At 49.9% G+C, this 20,144-nt stretch overlaps 1 protein-coding gene across 9 annotated transcripts in view; it reads right to left on the reverse strand.

The window, feature by feature from the left end:
* Positions 1–20,144, reverse strand: part of PSD2 (pleckstrin and Sec7 domain containing 2) — a 92,157-nt gene that overhangs the window by 39,983 nt on the left and 32,030 nt on the right. For 7 of the 9 annotated variants that reach the window (XM_087759989.1, XM_087759991.1, XM_087759990.1 and 4 more), the window contains 3 exons: positions 12,521–12,632; positions 10,213–10,797; positions 1,179–1,667 (listed from right to left, as the gene is read on the reverse strand). In XM_087759989.1, the coding sequence (XP_087616115.1) occupies positions 1,179–1,667; positions 10,213–10,733 (1,010 nt within the window). In that variant the 5' untranslated portion in view covers positions 10,734–10,797; positions 12,521–12,632. Of the gene's footprint in view, positions 1–1,178; positions 1,668–10,212; positions 10,798–11,128; positions 11,231–12,520; positions 12,633–18,448; positions 18,474–20,144 lie in introns of those variants that run through there. The other 2 variants (XM_087759994.1, XM_087759996.1) reach the window with 2 other exon arrangements.

A 20,144-nucleotide genomic window follows, 5' to 3' on the forward strand; every position in this document is an offset into this window, starting at 1 on the left:
CCCTGAGAAATGAGGATGTATCCATTCAAAGGAAGCAGCTCCAACACCTTTTTAAGCTTCCTCTCTCTCCACCGGTATGGAAAGGGATACCAAGCTCCTTCAGAGCTGTGGACATTCAGGAAATCTTAGGGATAGATGATACGCTTTTCAGTTCAGATTATTTGCTGAGGATGAGAAACTCCACTTGTACAAATCATGCCAATGGGACTGACAGCAGACCTGCTGTTGCTGGTGGGCTGTTCCTCTCCCAGCTGCTGGCTGGCGTCGTGGCCAGCTGTTCCCAAAGACAGCACACTGAGCAGCCCCACTGGCACCATGTAGGTGGGATTGCATCTCTTTGTTTTGTTGCCCAAGGCCAGTTATGGCATTATGGCACCTATTGGCACATTTTTGGGCAGTTTGACTCATTGAAGGCCTGATAGCTAGCTGGACATGCAGCCTTGCTCCAGCTCTCTCATGGCCTGGCTGCTCATCACCTGTTTTCCTCATGCAAGGAACTGCCCTGCAGATGAGCTACTGCCTCCCAGGGATGATGGTTTGGGTCTCAGCTGGCCCAGAGGATGAAGTCTCTGCTGATCTCCTCACTGCCCACAGAAGAACCTTTGGGGAGGCCTCTACAGGAGCACAGTCCTAAGTGAAACCTCGAGGTTTCTCTGCACTTCAGAGCACACTTGGGAGTGTGCCTGACTGCCTCCAACCTGCCAAGGGCTTTTGCAGATGTCAGGCAGACAAAGCAGTGGTCTGCCTGGAGGAGCCCAGCTTTGCCTGCTGTAAGAACAGATGGGATTTGTGAGCAACCAGATGAATGGTGGTGCCCTCCAGAGCAAATGTGAACACAAAGTGCTGAGCCTTGGCTTTTCTTGGGCTCACAGGGCTCCTACAGGACCCTGCAGCTCACCTGCAGTTTGGGGTCCTCGGTCTGAGAACAGGGAGGACTCAGACAGAGGCCCACTGGGGACTGGCTGGTTTAATACCTGTCCCCAGCTGCAGTCCTAACCTACAGGTTGGAAAAGTTTTTCCTTTTGGTGTTTGGCCTCTCTGCCATGACAGCACATGAGAAGAAGCACAAAGGGAAAAAAAGCAGCTCCATCTCTATCATGTCCTCTGAGCCTTGCTCCTGAACTGGGACCCCATAAGACAAGGAGCCCTTTGCCCAAGGAATTCCCAGCCTGCCTTACCTGATGGAGTTAATGATCTTGGTGGCATCTTCCTCTGACTCTTCCACGTGGAACCCATTCGGGATACTCTTCAAGGACAACCGGCTCAACACATTCTCTGACCTGCTGCTGGTAATTGAGTGCCTGAGAGGGCTCCCAAAATCCCCCTCCGCTAGCTTTGCTGCTGCCTGCTCTTGCTTATCAGCAGCCATGTGGTGAAGGGCTTCTCTCTGCTGGGCTACCAGTTTCTGCTCCAAGAGCTCTGGGCTTTCCTTGACCCTTTGCTGGATCAATGGGGTGAGCGGGGCTTCAAAACTAACACAGCTGTCTGTCTCGTCTGTGAGAGAGAGGACGTCCAAAGAGTCCAAGCTGCTGTAGTATGTACCCTTCATAAGGTCAGACTCAACGATCTTCTCAAAGGTCGAGCTGAACCCATCCCTGATGTCTTTGAATGGAAAATGTTCCTTGTCATCCTCAGTGCAGCTCAGCTTGGCATCTCCAGAAGCAAACCTGGACCAAAACAGGAAATGTAGAAAATAATATCAAGGTAATTGCTTGCACTGTTCCACTTGGAGCTAGGAGGCAAGAGAAGAGGCAGAAATGGATGCTGTTATTATAGGCCCTTGGGACCTTTCTGTGGTATAACCTGCATGGTTCCCAATCTTATTACAAGCTTCTAGAGCTGAAAATGGCAGAGGTTTATGATGAGCAATCCCAGAGGCCCAGCCAACCCTTAATTTGGTCATGCCCCAGTAAAAAGCCAGACCTCTGAACTGGAGACGTTTGCATCTGACATGTGCTACTGGATCCACCACCAGAATGGATTTAATCTGCAGGTTATCTCTCCCTTCAAGTGCTCCAATTATGGCTACTTCAAAAGCATGAAAATCCTTAAGATCAAGGCCATTTCATCTAACTTGGGATGTCAGCAGCAAATGTCCTTGATCCCTTTTATAGCAGAGAAAAAGCAGAAACTTTTAGGGAGCAATTCATATGCTGTAACTTAAACCTTCTTTCTTAGATGAGGCACTCTAGAAGTGCAAGGCACCCTACAAATAGTTTTATCTCCACTGAAGGGGGATGTAAAAGGTGATGGACAGACATCCAGGCAGGGGAGGCTCCATGCTGCTTTACAGCTAGCCTGTGGGATTCAGGCACAGCATTACAGGCATGACAGGAGGCTGCAAAATGCATGAACCTACAAGCCTAGCTTCCAGGTAAGCATGGATGACTCTCAGCGATCCCAGCTCTCTCTGGCTTTAATGCAGGGGCATTCATTCCAGTGTACATCTCAGTAAGAACCCACACTGGGAGAATTCATCGGAGTCAAATCCAGCAACACCTGCTGTGCTGGGAGCCCCAGAGAGCTGGAAGGACTCAGTCCCTCCTGGAATAGACCAGGCTGCAAGGACCTGCCTAAAATACCCTGGATTTCTCAGGTGAAGCCTGCTTCCTCACTTCCAGCAGATGTTGCTGTCATTTGCTTTGTTAGAACCAGGCATTTCATGCTGTGATACAGGTGAAAGCTAGGGGAACAGTAAGCTGCTTTTCCTCTGCCTGTGATGGAGTTAACTTTCTTCATAGCAGCACATACGGTGCTCTGGTTTGGATTTGTGCTAAAACAGTGTTGATAATGCACCGATGTTTTATCTGTTGCTGAACATGCCTGCACAGCGTCAAGGCTTTCTCTATTTTTCATTCCCCAGTAAGTAGGCTGGGGGTAGGCAAGAGGCTGGGAGGGGACATAGCTGGGACAGCTGACCTGAATTGACCAAAGGGATATTCCATGCCATATAATGTCATTCTCAGAAATTCCCAGTCTGCTGCTGGGAGGTGGTGAGTGATTGCTTTTGCATCACTTGGTGGGTTTTTTTTTCTCTTTCATTCTCTTATTAAACTGCTTTTATCTTGACCCACAAGTCTTCTTGCTTTTGCTCTTCTGATTCCTTCCCCCATCCCACAGGGGAGGGTGGTGAGCAAACGCAAGGATAGGTGCTTAGCTGCTGGTTGGAGTCAACCCACTGCACCTCCTCACTATGGTTGTCTCAGTTTGGAAACCCTGTGTCAGCGCCATGGCTGTGCCTCGTGCCTCTCCTAATGAGCATGGCCTCACTTTGCTGCAGACTACATTTCCCTGAGATAAATTCTGGGGGTGGATCAGAGATGAGCAAGTTTCTTGTGCCAGCTACCTGTACCTGTACCTGTGCTTGCCCAAATCCAGCTACTGTTAGTAATGTTTCCTACTGGGTGCCAGTGACAGCCCACTCCCAGCCTTGCAGAACATCACCTGGCACAGAAGAGATTGGAAACGGACCTTGGGAGGTAGTGGCTCTAGCACAGAGGCAGCAAAGCACTTGTGACCCAGACATGGCAGAGCCATGAAAGTGTCTCCTAGGAGTCCAGACACTTCTCAATGCACTTTACAAAACAGCTCAGTCTTTTTAGGTGGGGAAACTGATGCACACATTGCACTCCATGGAATTGCTCATAGCACAAGTAAAGAGAAGTAGAGAGAGATAGCCTTGTTTCCCATCTCCACCAGCAGACAGCAGAGAACAGGGGAAGCAAAGTGACCACCCCCTGACAGCCCCCACAGCCAGCCATGTGTTTCCAGCTCCCACCTATCTGCACCTTACAGGTGCCCTGATCCAGAGGCATTCTGCCCATTTTGTCCAACAGACACAGGCTCCCTAGTTAGACGGTGGATATGGACCCCTGAACGTCACTGCTGTGCCTGGGCAGAGGCTCAGTGGAGCCCTGAAGCCAAGTCTACTTGTACCATTACAGGGTCTGGGGTGCATCCCTCAAGGCAGGAGGGGTTTGCCTGTATTTCCACTGTACAGCTAAGCAAGTAGAAGAAGGACAGGCTGCCTCTTGAGCAGGGAGCAGGTTAATAAGGCCCTGAATTTACTGGCCCGGATATACCGATGTAGTGTCATCCATTCTTGGAAACCCTAGCCCTTCAAAATACCTCAGGCAGAGTGGAAGATGGCAGGCCATTTCAGGACAGCCCCTAAGGGCTAGGGAATGCACACCTTGCCACTGATGATAACACACCCATCTGGGAACCATCATCATCGTCTTTGTGGAGTAGCCAGTTCTCATGGGCAGCACAGGATACACCATGCCTGAGCAGTGATGCTCACATGGACCGGTTGTCCTCCAACACCCTCATCAGCATAGGCAGCAAGAACTCAGCATTTACATTCCAGGCAGTAAAATGGGACCTGGCGTCCCTTCACAGATGGAAGTCCTCAAGGTTATCACCCTTGTTTGCTACAGCCAGTGTGTTTAAAGACCCTGTGGGATAGGAGGTTCTCTGCCAAGAATCCACAACAACCAAAGATAGTCGTAGTGTGAAAGGGGATAAAGTGGACAACTAAGAGAAAAACAGTGTAAGGAGGGAAGACTGCAAAAACAGAGGTGCACATAGCCCCACTGTGGCAGTGAGGAGCAGGCACAAGCCAGCTAGCAGACTTCTTGTCCCCCATCTCGAAAAGAAAAGTGCACTTGGGGAAGGATTTAAACAAAGGTAGATTTTCTTGCTTCTAATGTGCCAGGGTGAGAGCCATTGAAGAGGACAGGACAAAACAGTGCTCTCAGGTTTCTTATTTCTCAATCTCCCAAGAGTCTGAGGAACCCAAGCAGGTCAGGGTCCCATGAAGTGGCTATGCCATGCTATTTTCCCTTTTTCATGATGCTGGATGCCAGGCTAGCGGGCTGGTGAGCTGTGTCAGGAACAGGGGATCCCAGCGCAGCAGGGAGCAGGACAGACCCACCTGAAGGGCTGTGTGAGGGGGAAGACAACCATGCATGGCTTACAATATGTTCACGAGACCTGACAGGCCCTGACAAAGAAGTTTTTGCACCCTTTGAAAGTCCCCTCTGATGTCTGGGCTGCCAGAGATGCTGTTTTCAAACCTAGCTCTGCAACCACATGGGTAAAAGCTTATATGAATCTGTAGACGCACAGTCTTGATTGCAGGAGCTCAGGGCTTAAGAAAACTCTCACCCAGTTCATCAGAGCTGGCCATGCATCAAACCAGACATAAGCAGAAACGAGGCAGACAGCAGCAGCTCCACAGACTATCTGCTGCAGCGCAAAGGCCCCTCATCCTCAGGAACACTTGTCTTTACAAAACCATCCATCCCTGCAGGGTGAATTGCAGTGCCTGGCCATGACTTTGTGTAAGGAAAAGATCCCCTCCTTCCACAAAGCAGGAGGAACTTTAAAGACTTTACAGCCTTAACTGCACCCGGTGATGGGAAGTGGGAATTATGGACCTACCTTGGCAGCTTGTCCCATTGCCAAACTTCTTGCAACAGTCCCCATCCCCAGTGAACTTCATAGAATCATAGAATCATTTAGGTTGGAAAAGACCTTTAAGATCATCAAGTCCAACCATTAACCAAGCACTGCCAAGTCCACCACTAAACCCTGTCCCTAAGCACTATAACTACACGTCTTTTAAATACCTCCAGGGATGGAGACTCAACCACTTCCCTGGGCAGCCTGTTCCAGTGCCTGACTACCCTTTCGGTGAAGAAGTTTTTTCCTAATATCCAATCTAAACTTCCCCTGGTGCAACTTGAGGCCATTTCCTCTTATCCTATTGTTTGTTACTTGGGAGAAAAGACCAACCCCCACCTCACTGCAACCTCCTTTCAGGTAGCTGTAGAGAGCAATAAGGTCTCCCCTGAGCCTCCTTTTCTCCAGACTAAACAACCCCAGTTCCCTCAGCTGCTCCTCATAAGACTTGTTCTCTAGACCCTTCACCAGCTGTGAAAAACCTTGTCAAAGGCCTTACTAAAGTCCCGGTAGACAACATCCACAGCCTTTTCCTCATCCACTAAGTGGGTCACCTTGTCATAGAAAGAGACCAGGCTAGTCAAGCAGGACCTGCCTTTCATAAACCGATGCTGGCTGGGCCTGATACCCTGCTTGTCCTGTACATGCCGCATGATGGCATTCCAGATGATCTGCTCCATAACCTCTTCCGGCACCGAGGTCAGGTCCCTTCTTCCATATCCCCTTCCTTACAAGAGGGTCTGTGTCCTCCCCACACTGTGGAAAAACCCTGGGCCTTTGTGGTTTCCCCAGGTCCTCCAAGAGAGCCATCACACTGCCCCTTGGTCTGCATTGCTTCACTCCCATCACCAGCATGTCTTTGTGCGGGAGCACCCATGCAGAAGGGCATGCCCTGGCCCATCCCTGTGAGGTTTGGTGCACAGCGTGTGTTTCCAGGGCTGTTGCGCACTGCAGCTGTGTCTGTAGATATTCTTCTGTCTGCTCCTGGGTATCCAGCCCATCAAGACCCATCAAGCCCTGCACCTCCTGGATATTATTTAGCAGGTTCCACATTGCCATAATTCCAACCTAGATAGCTCCTTCTCTCTCACCACACTAAACAGAATCATTTCCTTTAGCTATTCACACCATAGAGCTTGTATTTTCCATGCCTTTATTTATCCCTTGAGCCCAAACTCATACAGAAAGCAACAAAGTGAGAAAGTCTGTGTGCCTACAAATGCCCCAGCAAAGGCTGCGTGGGACAGACTGCAGAGATCAGCTGTGGTCCTGGATGGGTCAGTGGGCACCAACAAGTCAGGCACATCACATCTCTCCTTGAGTGGTCCCAGAGAAGAGGGAGCACAAAGAGAAGCAAAGCCAGGCTAAGGTGGGAAACAGTGAAAGACCTTGCTTGTGTGAATGAACCTGATATAGCGTCCCCACAGAGAAGTGTCGCGTTCTTATTACACAGTGGGGAAGGCAATTGCTTTACTTAAATAAGGAGCTGTATATTTATTTGCATTGTAATCACAAGGTTTTGTAAGCATACTGAAGTAACACTGTATCTAATTGCCTGTGCTGCTTTCCCCAGTCATCTCTGAAATGCTGTTTTATTGCTTACGGCCAAGGCATGCAAAGCAATGCACTTGGTTATTATTGCAGCTGAACCATACTGGATTTTCATGCACTGAGCTGTTTACATTTCACTTCTCACTGGTTAATTAGTTGTAATAAAGTAGAACCTAGTTTCCTGTGTTGGTGGAGTGGGGAGGCCTGTAAGAGAAGGACATGGTAGAAATCAGAATCTTCTTGCCTGTGCACTGCAGGCTTTCTGTAAAATTTTTCTGAAACTTTATTTAATGGAATTTGAATTGCTCAATGGCTATCTGTTGCCATGGGAGGAAATGTGTGGGCAAAGGCAGCAGTCCCAAACCTGCAGGTACTAAGTGCGTCTACAAGCCAAAGGTTAGGATTCCTCTGTTAACAAGTTTGACCTTTTTGCATGATTTCATGTGGCTGAAAGTAGAGAATATCATTCACTGGTGAAGCTCTCAGTTTGACTGCAGAGCTGCAACCTCCCTGAGATCAGCAGGGCCAATGTTGGGGTTTTCAGGGAATGTGAAAGACCTCTAGGCAACATAGCCACAATGACTGGAAAATGGGGCTTTGACAACTGGTATATTGGCATGCCAATGGATGCCATGGGATAAACTAGAAAGGGGGTAAAAGGGATTCAGTTAATGCAAGCCGTGGCACAAGCACTAAAGCTTCGGCTTTATTTCCTTGACTTTTTTAACAACCATTTCCGCATAGACGCACTAATCTACCTTCCGCACAGGCAATCATGGTTTCTTTCTCCAGGTCCACAATGGAGTCAATGACTTTGGATGACTTTTTCCCCTTTAATTCTCCATTGGTTCAGCAGGAAGAGCAAGACTCAGCCCTTTCTTGTAAAGTACTTTAAGATCCAGGGACAAAATGCATCATAAGAGCACCAACATGCAAATGATGACAAGTGATTTTTTTCCCCAGGAATGACTAGTTGATTGCTCATCGGTAAAACATTAGGCCAGAGAAAGAGTAACCCCAGGTTCTCCTATATGCAGAATGGGTCATAACAGAAACAGTGACATACCGAAGGGGAGTAAAGAAAGAACTGGGGAAACTCAGAGATGATGCAGGATGACAGTGACTTCTCAGTGCCTTGGTTCATCTGTCAACTTTGTTACTCCTGACCCACATAGATCTAGGAGAGCCAGACAGTCAGCTACAGTCTGGAAAGACCAGCTCCATGCTGTGTTTGGCCCAGCCATGTGTTTCTGCCATTTAGCCTAAAGATAGGTGGTCAAAGTACTAAGGAGCTCAAACACAGTGAGCTAACCTGATCCCTAGGCAATAAGTGGTTTCCCAGATTTCAGCTGTGTCCCTGAAATTTTCCAGGTGCCCTTCTGCCTTTGAATATAGTGTGTGACTTGTCCCTTGTGCATTCAGCTTCCCAAAAGACTTATTTGCTATCCAAGTGAATATGTTTAGAGCACAAGACAGAATTCTATGATTCTATGGTAAGATCATGCACTGTGCATGCAGAGCCCAGTCAGGTTGCATCATCTCCAAATCCTCAGTCTTCCACTTCTCCCAATTCATGCCCTAGTACCTTAAAAATAATTGCACTTCCAGTGATTGTAGTAGCAGCATTCACTGACCACCCTTAACTTCATCTTGAACTCACAATCTCTGCCAGGGAGCCACATATCAGGCAAATACAATTCCCTTGCAACCTGAGAGACTTGCAGACATCTAAGACCTGACTGCATAGCTTACAGGGCTCATGGGACCTGCCTAGGGGTGCACTCCCCTAGCTCTCTGGACATCAGCAGCCTGCATTGGTCACTGTTCCTCTTCAATACCTCCAATTGTGCTAGTTGAAACAGTGCTGCTCCTTCTTGTTGGGGGCCTTGGGTAAAATCAAACCACCAGCTTTTTATAGGGGAGCCTGTTCAACACTAGAGACGCAATGAATTAGGGACGCCTGTCATCAGCCCACATGTTGTGTGGCTTCCCAGCTCTGCTGACACTCCTGCCTACGCTCCAGACAGCGCTCTGAACAAACAGCTCAGCCTGAAGCCTGCACTGGACTAAAACTAGGAGGTGATTCACAGGCCCCTCTTGGCCACCCTTTCACACCTTCTCCTCTTAAGAAGGCCATGCTCCTCTGTGACAACTTCTGCTGCTCTTCTCCAGCCCCCTTCTGTTTGCAGCAACTCTCCCGTGCCAAGGTAGATACATAGGCAGGGCCATAAGATTCACAGCAGCCATAAACCCCAGCTGGCTACAATACAGACCCCTAGATGATTTCTGGTGGCAGAGGGAAGCATCTGTACTCCTCCCACAGGGATGGCACAAGAAGCACCCCACCTCATCCCAGTGACCAGTCATTTCCCTTCAGCCCCCAACGTGCAGAACCCCAGGGAGTCTAGGCACTTGCAGAGGCATAAAATCAGCTGTGGACACTGCACCAGTGTGAATGTCCCCCAGCCTGGAGAGTTCTCCTGTGAAAACAGGCTGACAGTACAGAGGACACAGAGATGGGGGGGCATTGCACACGTGCTGGTTTGTCTCAGGCACTTGAGAACAGGATGACACTTGTGTCTCTTATCTCTCACTGCTATGCCTGTGCCACCCAGGCACTGGTAACACCTGCCACAGGTGCAGCAGGGAGCAAAGCTCAGTGCCTTACCCTCTCTTACTAATGGCATGGTCCTTTGGATGAAAAGCTGTAACCTGCTAGCCCAGGGACTGCCAGAGCAAGCCATGCTGCCAGGGACTTCCAGGGCATACCAAGCTCCTGGACAAACCCCACTCCTCATCGTCTCCTGTCTGTCGTGATTGTCCTAAGTTATCATCTCAAGTAACTCTGCCATAAGTACTGCAGCTGAATCTCCAACTTGCAAGTAAGCGGGACACCCCCAAAGTGAGCACAACCAGCACCCAGCACTCTTGAGATCCCTAAAGCTTCTCCTTCACTTTAGTGACTCTGGGCAGACACTGGCTCTAATCACAGCTTTTCCGCATTTGTAACAGGGAAAACCAGTGTGAGAAGCCCAGAGAGAAAGAGAGTGAAAAGCCACAGTCAGCCATGAGAGCAGCTGCAGCTTTTTAAAGTGATGAGTTACATACAGAGCAGAGTAACTCAAACCAAGGAGGCTTGAGAAACAACACACACAAACCAGCACTGAGCTGAGGTTAAAACAGCTTCACACTCACCCAAGCTGCTCCTCTGTCTTGTCGGCACTTAGAGCTTCTGAAGAGTCCAGGATGCCTTGACACCTCTCCTTGCTGAGGGCCTTGCTAGGTATCTCCTGGGTGGGGGACCCCCTCTCCCCCGAATCCGTGCTGCTTTGGCTGGGCACACTGCCGTCCCGCTGCTGCAGCGGCATCTGTTCCCGCCCCGCGGCCAGCTCTGCATCCACACCGTTCGCCAGCACCGGCCTGTCCTTACGGCCGCTCTTGCTGGCGGCATCTGTCCCCGGTCCCTGCTCACCCTGTCTCTCATCCAGCTCTGCTGTTGCTTCCAGATGTTTGTCCCCCTGGCCCCCGCGCTCCCCCTCCACTCCTCGGGAGGGTTGAGCATTGTCCTGGGGGCTGGCTCTCCTGCTGGCAGGCTCTGGAGGCTGGCTGAGCTGTTCGTCCCCATCGCTGCAGGCCAGCACAGCCGGCTGTGAGCCCGAGGAATGCAGCTCTTGGCGGTCTGCAGCAGACCATGGAAAGTGGCTGTTCTCACTCATATTCCGCTTGTTTTCCCAGCGTTTACCGGCTCCCTCCCCGCACTCAGCTCAAGCTCAGTACTACCTACAATGGAAAAGAAACGATGTCATGAGCGCCCATAAGGGCTGACAGAAAGGCGCAGACTTGTCAATAGCAACTCAGAAGAGCAGCAGTTTGAAACGGAGAACAGGAAAATGCCCCCCACCCTCTAAACCCCTCAATATAAAAGCCAGGAAGGACCATACTGGGGTTTGCTGCTTTTGCAAAGACTAGCTCTCGTTACCCAGCACAGTGAGGTCTGGAGAGGAAAATCTGCTGTTGCGGCCCTGAGCCATTAGGGGCCCAGGCACCCACCTTCTCCTGCTCCTCTCATAACCCACAGACAGTCCCAACCTGAAGTACAGGGGACCCATACCATGCGGGCTCTTGGTGCCTCAGCTGTGGCAGGCAGCTGCCCAGGGCTGGGGACAGGAACGTGGCATGGCTGCTTTTCCCAGGCTGGCTACCAGAGTGCTACTCCCAAGTACTCCCTGCCTGCCAGAAATAGAAGAAATAGGGAAAATAGGAGATAGGTGTGAATTTTTTTTAAACACTTCTAAGCAGTTGTGATGTGCCAACCTGTGTGATTCTCCCTGCTGACTTTGCATTTCTGCAGAGCTTCTTGCCTGCTAGAGTAACACTTTTCTTTTCCTGACACACAAGCACTGCTGAAGGGTGTCATAAGTTGCCAGCTAAGACTCTGGCAAAAGTGTCCTTATTGAATATACCCTGAGATGCTCTCTCTGTAGGGCAAGGGAAGGATGCTGTGTTGCATCAAATGAGACAAGTGGCTTTTTGATAAAAAGGCCCTTTATTGGTGAACATGCCTATCAATGCAAAGTGTGCCAGTCTTGCAAGCACCGTCCTGAGCCATGGGCTGTAGCCCCACAGTGCCGTGCAAGCTCTTCTCCATTGTAACCACTGCAGCTGCAGTCAAGTCACCATGGTGCTACCAGAAATTCTCTCTTCTGGAAGCGTCGGGCTCAGGCTGAGGCATGATAACAGCTGATTTTGTTTTAAAACAATATTTGTCTTCACCTGCACAGGAAGTATGGCTTATCAATTACAGCAGGCAGATGGGACCTCTGGGTTCTTCCCCTAATTCTGTTCCTACCTCACATCTCAAGTAGACCATTTAAACTCCATGCCTCAGCTTCCCTCTCTGTAAACCAGGGATTATACATCACCTCTGAGAAGCTGTGAGGGTGCTCAGATGTCAGCAATGGGCTCTTGGTCCTCTGACTTGCTGAGCTGCAGCTCACATTAGCAGTAAAATCATTAATTGCTTGTCTAGTGCAGGACTCTACTAGTTCTTGGTAAAAGAGGTACTGGGCTGCAGCTGCCTCTGCTCTTACAACCCCTCACCTTGTGGAGGTCATGGAGATGTCAGCAGCCTCCCCCCTGCTGCTGATTCCTCTGCACCTGGTCAAGGAGCAAGGGAGAGGTGGGATTCAACCCTAAACACCCCCTATGGTCTGGGTACGGACAGATCCACACGGGTACATGCTGAGCTGCTGGCTGAGCAGGACAGATCCCGAGGGGAACCCCAATCCCAGCCTGACTTTGCTCCAGTCCCACAGCCCAGGCAATCTTGGACCCAGGATGTGACCCTCTGTCCGTGTCCTGCTCCCCACAGCTGGGAGATGTGGTGGGCCAGGTAGTTCATAGCCTCACATGGGATGGGTTTGGGGAGAAATGCTCCTCAAGGGCTGCACGTGAGATGTGAGATGGGGCAGGTCCCTCCTCGAGGCAATGCTGGCAGTTTTACCTGTTCTCCACGTACATCCGTGTGCATCCCCCGCTGTCACAGAGCACGCAGCATCCCCGCACCTATCGCACTAGGCACAGTCAGGTGCTTCTGACAAACGCACGATCCCTGCCTGTAAAAAGGGATCAGAGAAAGTGAGACCTACGTCAGAGAGAAGAACCCCGCTGATCTCCTGCCACCCTGCCGCTGCTCCGTTTCAGGCTATTTCCCACACCCACCCCATGGCCCGTTCTTTGCAGAGCACTGCAAAAGTGGTCTTCCCTTTGCACACTCTGGTCCTCCCTGGGTTTCAGCCATGGCAGTGCAACCGCCAAGTGCAGCAGTAATCCTTAGAAAGGGCTTCTGACTTCTTTCTTTATGAAGTCCCCCCTGACCAATTAAAGCAGAGCAAAGGGACTATGTGGTTGCAGGTTTCAGGAATAACTTGGCAATGAGCCCACTGAATGTCCAGTTTCATCCACTAGATCCATAGAGGGATACACCTGTGTTGCAACTGTAAACAAATCTGAACTATCAAAATCATTGATGTAGCGACATTTCCTTGCAGAGTGTATTGTAAAATGCAGACTGGCAAGGGGACAGTGATGCCTCTCCATGAGGTGACTCCAGGCTGAAGGAGCATGTCTGGTCACCATATTTTGTGTGTCATCTACAGAAAACTGCCTGAGCTAGCAGGTCAGGTTTACTATAGAGTTGATGGAGACAGACAGACAGGGCACCATTGCCTGTGTGCTGGTAGAGGTCTACCTCAGGCTGGGTGGATCAGGCCCTAGATGTGCCACCTGCTTTCCAATGGCTGGAAAGAGCCCATTGGCAGCAGATACCTGTGTCAAGTCCCTGTGGAGGGATCTGCTCATACCCTCAAGAGAGGGCCCCAAGAGGGCTTGCTCCTGCAGGCCTTCAACCTCTCTCTCAGCCAGCCTGCCTTTCCCTGACAAGAGAAAGGCCAGACTAGACTTCCTGGGACACCAGCACATCAGCCTCCTCTGGCCCAGCATCCAACCAACAGGAGCTGAGCCCTCCCAAGTGAGGTCAAGACAAGACCCTGGGACAGTCCTCAGTTTCCTCTTGCTTGTTCTTCTGTCATCCCAAATGAAGAGAGGAAAGACCTGCAAATCTCTTTCCCACCAAATCCAGGACAGAAAATCAGCCCCAGGCACTTGGTCTTCCCATGCACCGACAGCAGGGCCAAACCAATGCAACATCTTCATGGAATTTACCTGCAAAACTACCAAGACTCTCCTGAGCATGACCACACTGTAATCTCGAGTAATACTGAAAACCTAACATCATCCAAATTTTTACTTTCCCATAGTGAAGGCATAATGCAGACATGCAACAGAGCCAATGATCAAATCGTTGGAGGAACCTTTCCAGCAAAGCTTTGCTGGCCTTTTTCTTAATGTGAGATGAATAACGTGGCTTTTTTGAGTCCAATTTTTTAAAACCAGCCAAAAGGTTTGGGCTGAAATTCACCACCTCCCTGCCATTCATCCAAAAACTCCAGTAGGAACCAGACACCACCCAAGCTAAATTCCAGTCAAATAGCTAAAGCTTGGCACAGCTATATGCAACCAGAAAACAGGAAGCTAAATGCAGTTAGGAGACGGGCCTGAGTAAGGAATGTTGGCAAACCTTAGTAATTGTGATGTCCCATCCATCCCTCCTAACTTTAACCAACTTATATTATTAATATTAAAAAAATTAACATTTCTGTTATTACGTGTAAACTGCTGCATTATGCCTACTCTGTTTTACCCTCTGTGAAGTCTAACTGGGACATTTATGGTCTGGAAGATGGGCTGAGCAGTCAATAGTTAAACTCTTAGGCATGCTCTTCTTTGGCCTGGGTTCCCACTGGAGAAGAGGCACTGGGGAAGCCCTGGGAGGATGCATGCACAGACTGTTGCTGAGCCAAGAAGACCATCAGCTCCCAGCTTCCAGTGTACTGGTCTGAGCAGAGCCAGGAGGAGAGATCTAGGCCTCTTGCAGCCTCCTGACCCCTCTGAGATTTGTATGTCTCCTGTTGGATCCCATACTCCATTGCACACACGGATGGAGGCTGTCATGTGCACCTGAATGCAGGTAAATAGAGCATATATCAACCCACGACAAATTACCCAACAAGTCACTAGCAGCTTGATTTATGCTTGCAGTGACAGTCACTTGAAGCACATCCAGGTTATAGGTGGGTGAGGCTCCCCAGAAGCTCCAGAGGAACTGAGAGGTTGGGTTGTAATGGGCCATGGCTCTGTTCCCAGCTGCTCATGGTGATGCCTTGTACTGAAGTCATGCAACTGACTCCTGCCACACTCAACCATGCAGCCTGGCCAGCGTATCCCACATTAGCTGCAGAGGGTCTCTCCCACTCTACAACCCCATGAGACAGCCATATATGGTAGGGTTCATCTGTGAACTGTTGCCTTCCCCAGCTGTGTGAGGTAGGTACATGGGCAAAGGGAAGAGGAGACAGGCTGTGATGCCACAACTTGGACTCAAAAGAAGACAACCAAGGGTGGAGCAGCTGGTTGCAACTGTCCACATCTGCCTCCAGCAAATAGCTGGAAGATTACCAATGCTGGACAGAGTCCAAAGATGGACTCTTAACACCCTTCTTTTAGCTCTGAGAAAGCACTAAAGTGCAGCTCAGCCTCCGGCCCAAAGCAGTGACAGCTTCAACCAGGCAGTTGGGAGAGGACACACTGAAGAAGCTGGGGAAGAAGTGGGGCTGATATTCAGAGGTCCCCCTCTGGGGCTCCTTTCCATTGCCCCAAAGCAGTACAGCATGGCAGACAGAAGGCTGAGTTGGACTGCAGGCTGATATTCCCCATGTCCCTGCTTATTTCTTTTTGTTTCTGCTTTTCAAAGCGCTCTCCGGCACAGGTAAGGGCTGGAAGGTGACACCTGGGTTCCCACCAGTGGATTTTCATACGACCATAAGTCCTGCCCTTTCTGCAGGCTCAGGCATCCTCTCAAGTGACTGCTGCTTCCCTAGGTCCTGTGGATAGGGTGGGCATCCCATGCACATCCACTGCTCCCAGCCTCCAGCAAATGTAACATGGGTTAGCATACAAAAAAAGGGTCTGGCAAGAAAAGGGAATGACCTGGCATATGTCCTGGCCAGGAGTGTTCACACCGATGGCTACTGTGGCCCTGCTGAGTTGTAGAGAGTTGTTAAGCTCCAGTTCCATGATTTGAACCAGACCAGCTCTGTAAGGCCCACATAAGCAGAACATGGATTCATGCTGGAAAGAGGCTATTACTGCTGGAGGAAAGGCTAAGGGAAGCCAAGGCATCCAGGATCCAGTGCTAACCATAGCCTTTCCATCTCCTCCTCAGTGCAGGGGCTTGGTGCTTCCACCATAAGATGGGAGAGAGGCAGAACGGACTTAGGATCCCATCCCCTGTGGCCCTCTGATGCTGCCCTTTCTTGCAGGCCAAATCCAAGCAAGCCAACTGTTATTAGCTTCACTTATCAGAATCCTGGCAACACAAGCCCACCATGTGTCATGTGTCCAGTGCCACAGGATAGTGATGCAGGACAGCCACCAACTCCCCTGCTCCAGCCCACTCTGCCCCCTGGGTCCTGCACGGCCCCTGGATGACGAGAAAACGGGGCAGGGCTGCTTAGGGGGGGAAGGAGACCAGAAATGCCCTGTCACCTGCTTTGGGGTGATGGCTGAATTTGCAGTGGGGTCAGCAAAGCTGGGCTGGCATGCACTGCAGGAAAGCACTAGTCCTGAAGAGGCTGGGCAGAGATGCAGCAAAGTTTGCCCTGATTGTGTGAGAGGTTGGAAACCACACAGCAGTTCTTTCAGGGACTGGCTCTGGAAGTCTCCCAGCTTTTGTTGAAGCTGAATGGCTGGTGGGAAATGATTTATTTTTAATTTTCTTCCCTGCGTTAGGAACTGGAAAGGCTCCCACTTCAGTTTTGTGTAACCACTTGGCTGCTGCGACACAGGAAGGCTTGGAGAAGAATCCTGCTCCTTAGTCAAGCATGAGCTTTTCCTCAAGCTCATGCTGAGCTGGGCTGCTTTGTGCTGCAGCCTTGCTTTGCCTCGCTGCTCCGCATCCTGTTCCCTCGGGCTTGGCGGAGACGGGGCAGCAGCTCCTTCGTGAGGGCTCTGTCCTCACCCTGGCACTGCAAGGATGTCCAGGGGGTGAGCAGGAGACACAGGGATGACATGGAGGAGAAAGGCACCTTCTAATGTGGCTCCCATGGTGCTGGAGGTGGAGGAGAAAGTGAGCAGATCCTGCACTCATCTGACAACCTCAGAGTCAAGATCAGAAAGAGAGAGGGGCTGTCAGGAAGGGGAAGGGATAGCAAGGCAGGCTGCCTTGCTCTGAGATATGCTCAGGTGCAGACCCCAGGGAAAGGAGAGTGCTGGGACCTCGCACCTGCTTGTTGTGAAGCCTGTAAGTTTGGAAGATGCAGAGCAGAGCAGGACTGATCCTTCTGGGCCTTTCAGCAAAATTGTAGAAGGCCTCACCCAGAACATTACCACGCTCCACTAAGACCTAAGGTGGTGGCAGTGCCAGGAAGGGGTCTTGGTGCTAACAGGGATGAGTCAGTTCCTGTGAGCATGCTCAAAGCAGGCTGGTGGACACAGCAGCAGCTTGGCCCACATTTTCTCCTGGTGCGTGCAGGTGAAGGCTGTCATGAAGGGAAAGACAGAAGATGTCTGTGCTGCCACTCAGGTGCCACCAGACACTTGGCCCACATTGGCACCTGGAGGCACATGTAATCCCATGACCATCTTCAGTTTGTAAATTTCTTGTACTTGGAAATCCAATACCAGACGTGATGTCCAGATGTGGTCTCATAAGCCCTGGATCGAGGAGAAGACTCTCTTGCCATAAGCTGCTGGCTGCACCCTTGCTAACACAGCCCTGTACGCACTTTACCTGCATTGTACACTACTGACATGGTGATTTCAGCAGAGCAGCTATTGCGGCTGTCAGTCCTCAGCCCATACCAATGCCTGGCGTTACTCCAGACTAGGCCCAGTTCTGCCTCATGGTGCTGCAGGCAGAGGCTGGGGAACAGCTTCTTCAACCTGAGAAAACCCCACAGGACAGGAATCGCTCAGCGCAATGTGAATACAGCATAGACATATCCAATGAGGAGCATCTCAGGATCTTCATCCTCTGAGTGGCCCCCAGTCCCACACATTCAGACAACCAGGTCAGGAACTCTTAATCCTGCTCCTTCTAAGTTATTTTCATTGTCAGGGCAGGAGGCACCCCCTCACACCTCATTGGCTGACCACCATGAAATTGCAGACCTCTGCAGAGCTCTCTGTGCCCCAAGACCCTTTTCCAGGCCATTGCAAAGCAGACACAAATTTCTCAAGATGTTGGTTTCTGAAAGACACCTTCCACCCTCTTTTTGAAAGAGTGAAAAGCAATTTTAGGTGTCATGGCGGGAAGAGTTCTTCAGCAGAACTCAGAAAGACGCAACAGGCAGATGTTTCCTGCTTGGCCCTTTTCCTTGATGCAAACCGTGCCATGCAGACACGCAGCCACCACCAACATACACAGCTACAGCTGGGCCTCGTCCCCATCTGCCTTACAGCCAGCCTGCTACGATTGTCTTCTGCTTTTCTTAGAGAGGGAAACACTAATGAGCCGAATCTGTTTTCTGGGCATCTGGATTGGGTTTTATGAGTTTAAAAATTCCCTTGGTCACTCTAGTTAGAGAGAACCCTTGAGCTTCTTGGACTAACGCACCTACAGTAACAGCCTCTGCTGTGATAAACCACGTGCTCTGAGTTTCCACATCCTTTGAGCAGGAACAAAATGCACTGTACAGCTATTTGATCTACACGCTGTTGATCCCATCCATAATGTGGTTGGTGAACAGGAATGGATGTGCTTTTATGACCCAACTCACCAATGAATTTACAAAATGCAGGTGCAATATATTACCCTGGGTGGAGGCTGTGTGCATGGGCACAGCGAGGTTTCTTTGAGGAGGCAAACCCGTAGAGAGATGGAGACATCATAGCCATGGTTCTTCCTTTTGAAGTACGTCTGCTCCCTCATGTCTCTGCTTTGACCTCTGCCCTTTCAACATGGCTGAAAATAAAAACCTTTTACCATTCTCATCGTGAAAATCCTCATTTATTTCTCCCATGGGCGGGAGGCTTGTTTTTATATGATTTTGAAGACCTCAATCATATCACCTCTCAGCCTCTCCTCTCCAGATTGCAGTCCCTGCCTTCTTAGCCTGTTCTCATAAGGCAGCTTCTCCACCCCCCTGAGCATTTTGACTACCTTTTTCTGGATTTTCTCTAATTCTATTACTTCTAGCACTCTATTACAGTCTGGAGATGGGGAAAGCAGTATTGCGAAGTGAACTCAAGATGTGGGCACACCAAATATTTATACAGCACCAAACTGATGCCCTCTGTTCTGTACATGACTCCCTTCCTGATGACACTGAGCTCTAGCTCACCTGCAACATCTCTGCTGAAGACTAGGGTCTCAAGCTTGTGACTTGAGAAACCCATCCCATCCTTCAGTTCCCTGCTTTGCAACAGCCTTTCTGAGACAAGGCAAATCATTCAACCTTATAAGTTCTCTTGCTTCTGGAAACCTGGTAGAAGAGCACTTCTCTGTGCCTGGGGAGGGGAGGGCTGGAAGGAGTGAGAGATGCACTCCAGACAGAGAGGGACTGGACACCCACCATGGGGGTCAGGTCTGTGTACTCTCCGCTCCAACCCATATCCCCAAGCCTTGCTGTCTGGGAGGGATTTGGGGTGGACAAGGGGCAGTGCAGTGCTGTGGGAGCCCCAAACCAGGCTTCAGGGATCCACCTGTCAGAGTCACCAGGGCCAATCTGCCTGTGCCAGAGCGAGGGTGCCAGTTGTCCTGGCTGGGTGCCACTGCATGGCAGCACTCACCTGGGCTGAAAGAAAACATGGCTCAACAAGGAAATATGAGCACTCACTGCTGCTAGCATTATGCTTTATAGAGGGGTACTATAGGGGGGGTACTATAGAGGGGTACTGGGATACTGACGGTCATTGCTCATGCACAATATACTGTCCCCGTAGTTTCCATCTATCACTGACAGTTTAAATTGCAGGTCCTATATCCTTCAGTTCCAATGTAGAAAAGAGGCTGTGGATAAAACATATCCCACAGCCTAAAATAAACCAGCTACATGCTAAAAAAAGAGCCTTTGGGTAATCAGAAATCACTGTGCATGGAACATGGCTTTTCTTGAAGCCAAATCCTACAGCTCCTTATTTTGAATTTTTATTAGAGTCCCCAGAGCAATTAGTACACATTCAAATCCAAACGACTCCTGCAAAACTTCATCTTGGGGAAACAATGGCAGTTTTTCACTTATAGAAAACAGTAAAACTGAGTCTTAAAATTCTTAACAGCTTTCCTGTTTGCACTCTTTTGCAGTTACTCAAAGCGGGAAAATAAAACAATATATATAGTATTTTTCATTTATTTCTTTCCTTGTACTGACACTTTGGATACACAGCACTTTTTGTGCACTGAGCCTTCCTCTACTGCTATGCATGCATCATGCAAACCTGCCTATTCTTTTCACAAGGGAAACAGAGTCACGGTCTCAGGCTTATGGACGTGAAAGCCTGGACTGCAC

Source organism: Nipponia nippon, unplaced genomic scaffold, assembly GCF_047370975.1.
Source record: "Nipponia nippon isolate SJK-2023a ecotype South Korea unplaced genomic scaffold, ASM4737097v1 scaffold_21, whole genome shotgun sequence".
NCBI classification, from domain to species: Eukaryota; Metazoa; Chordata; class Aves; order Pelecaniformes; family Threskiornithidae; genus Nipponia; species Nipponia nippon.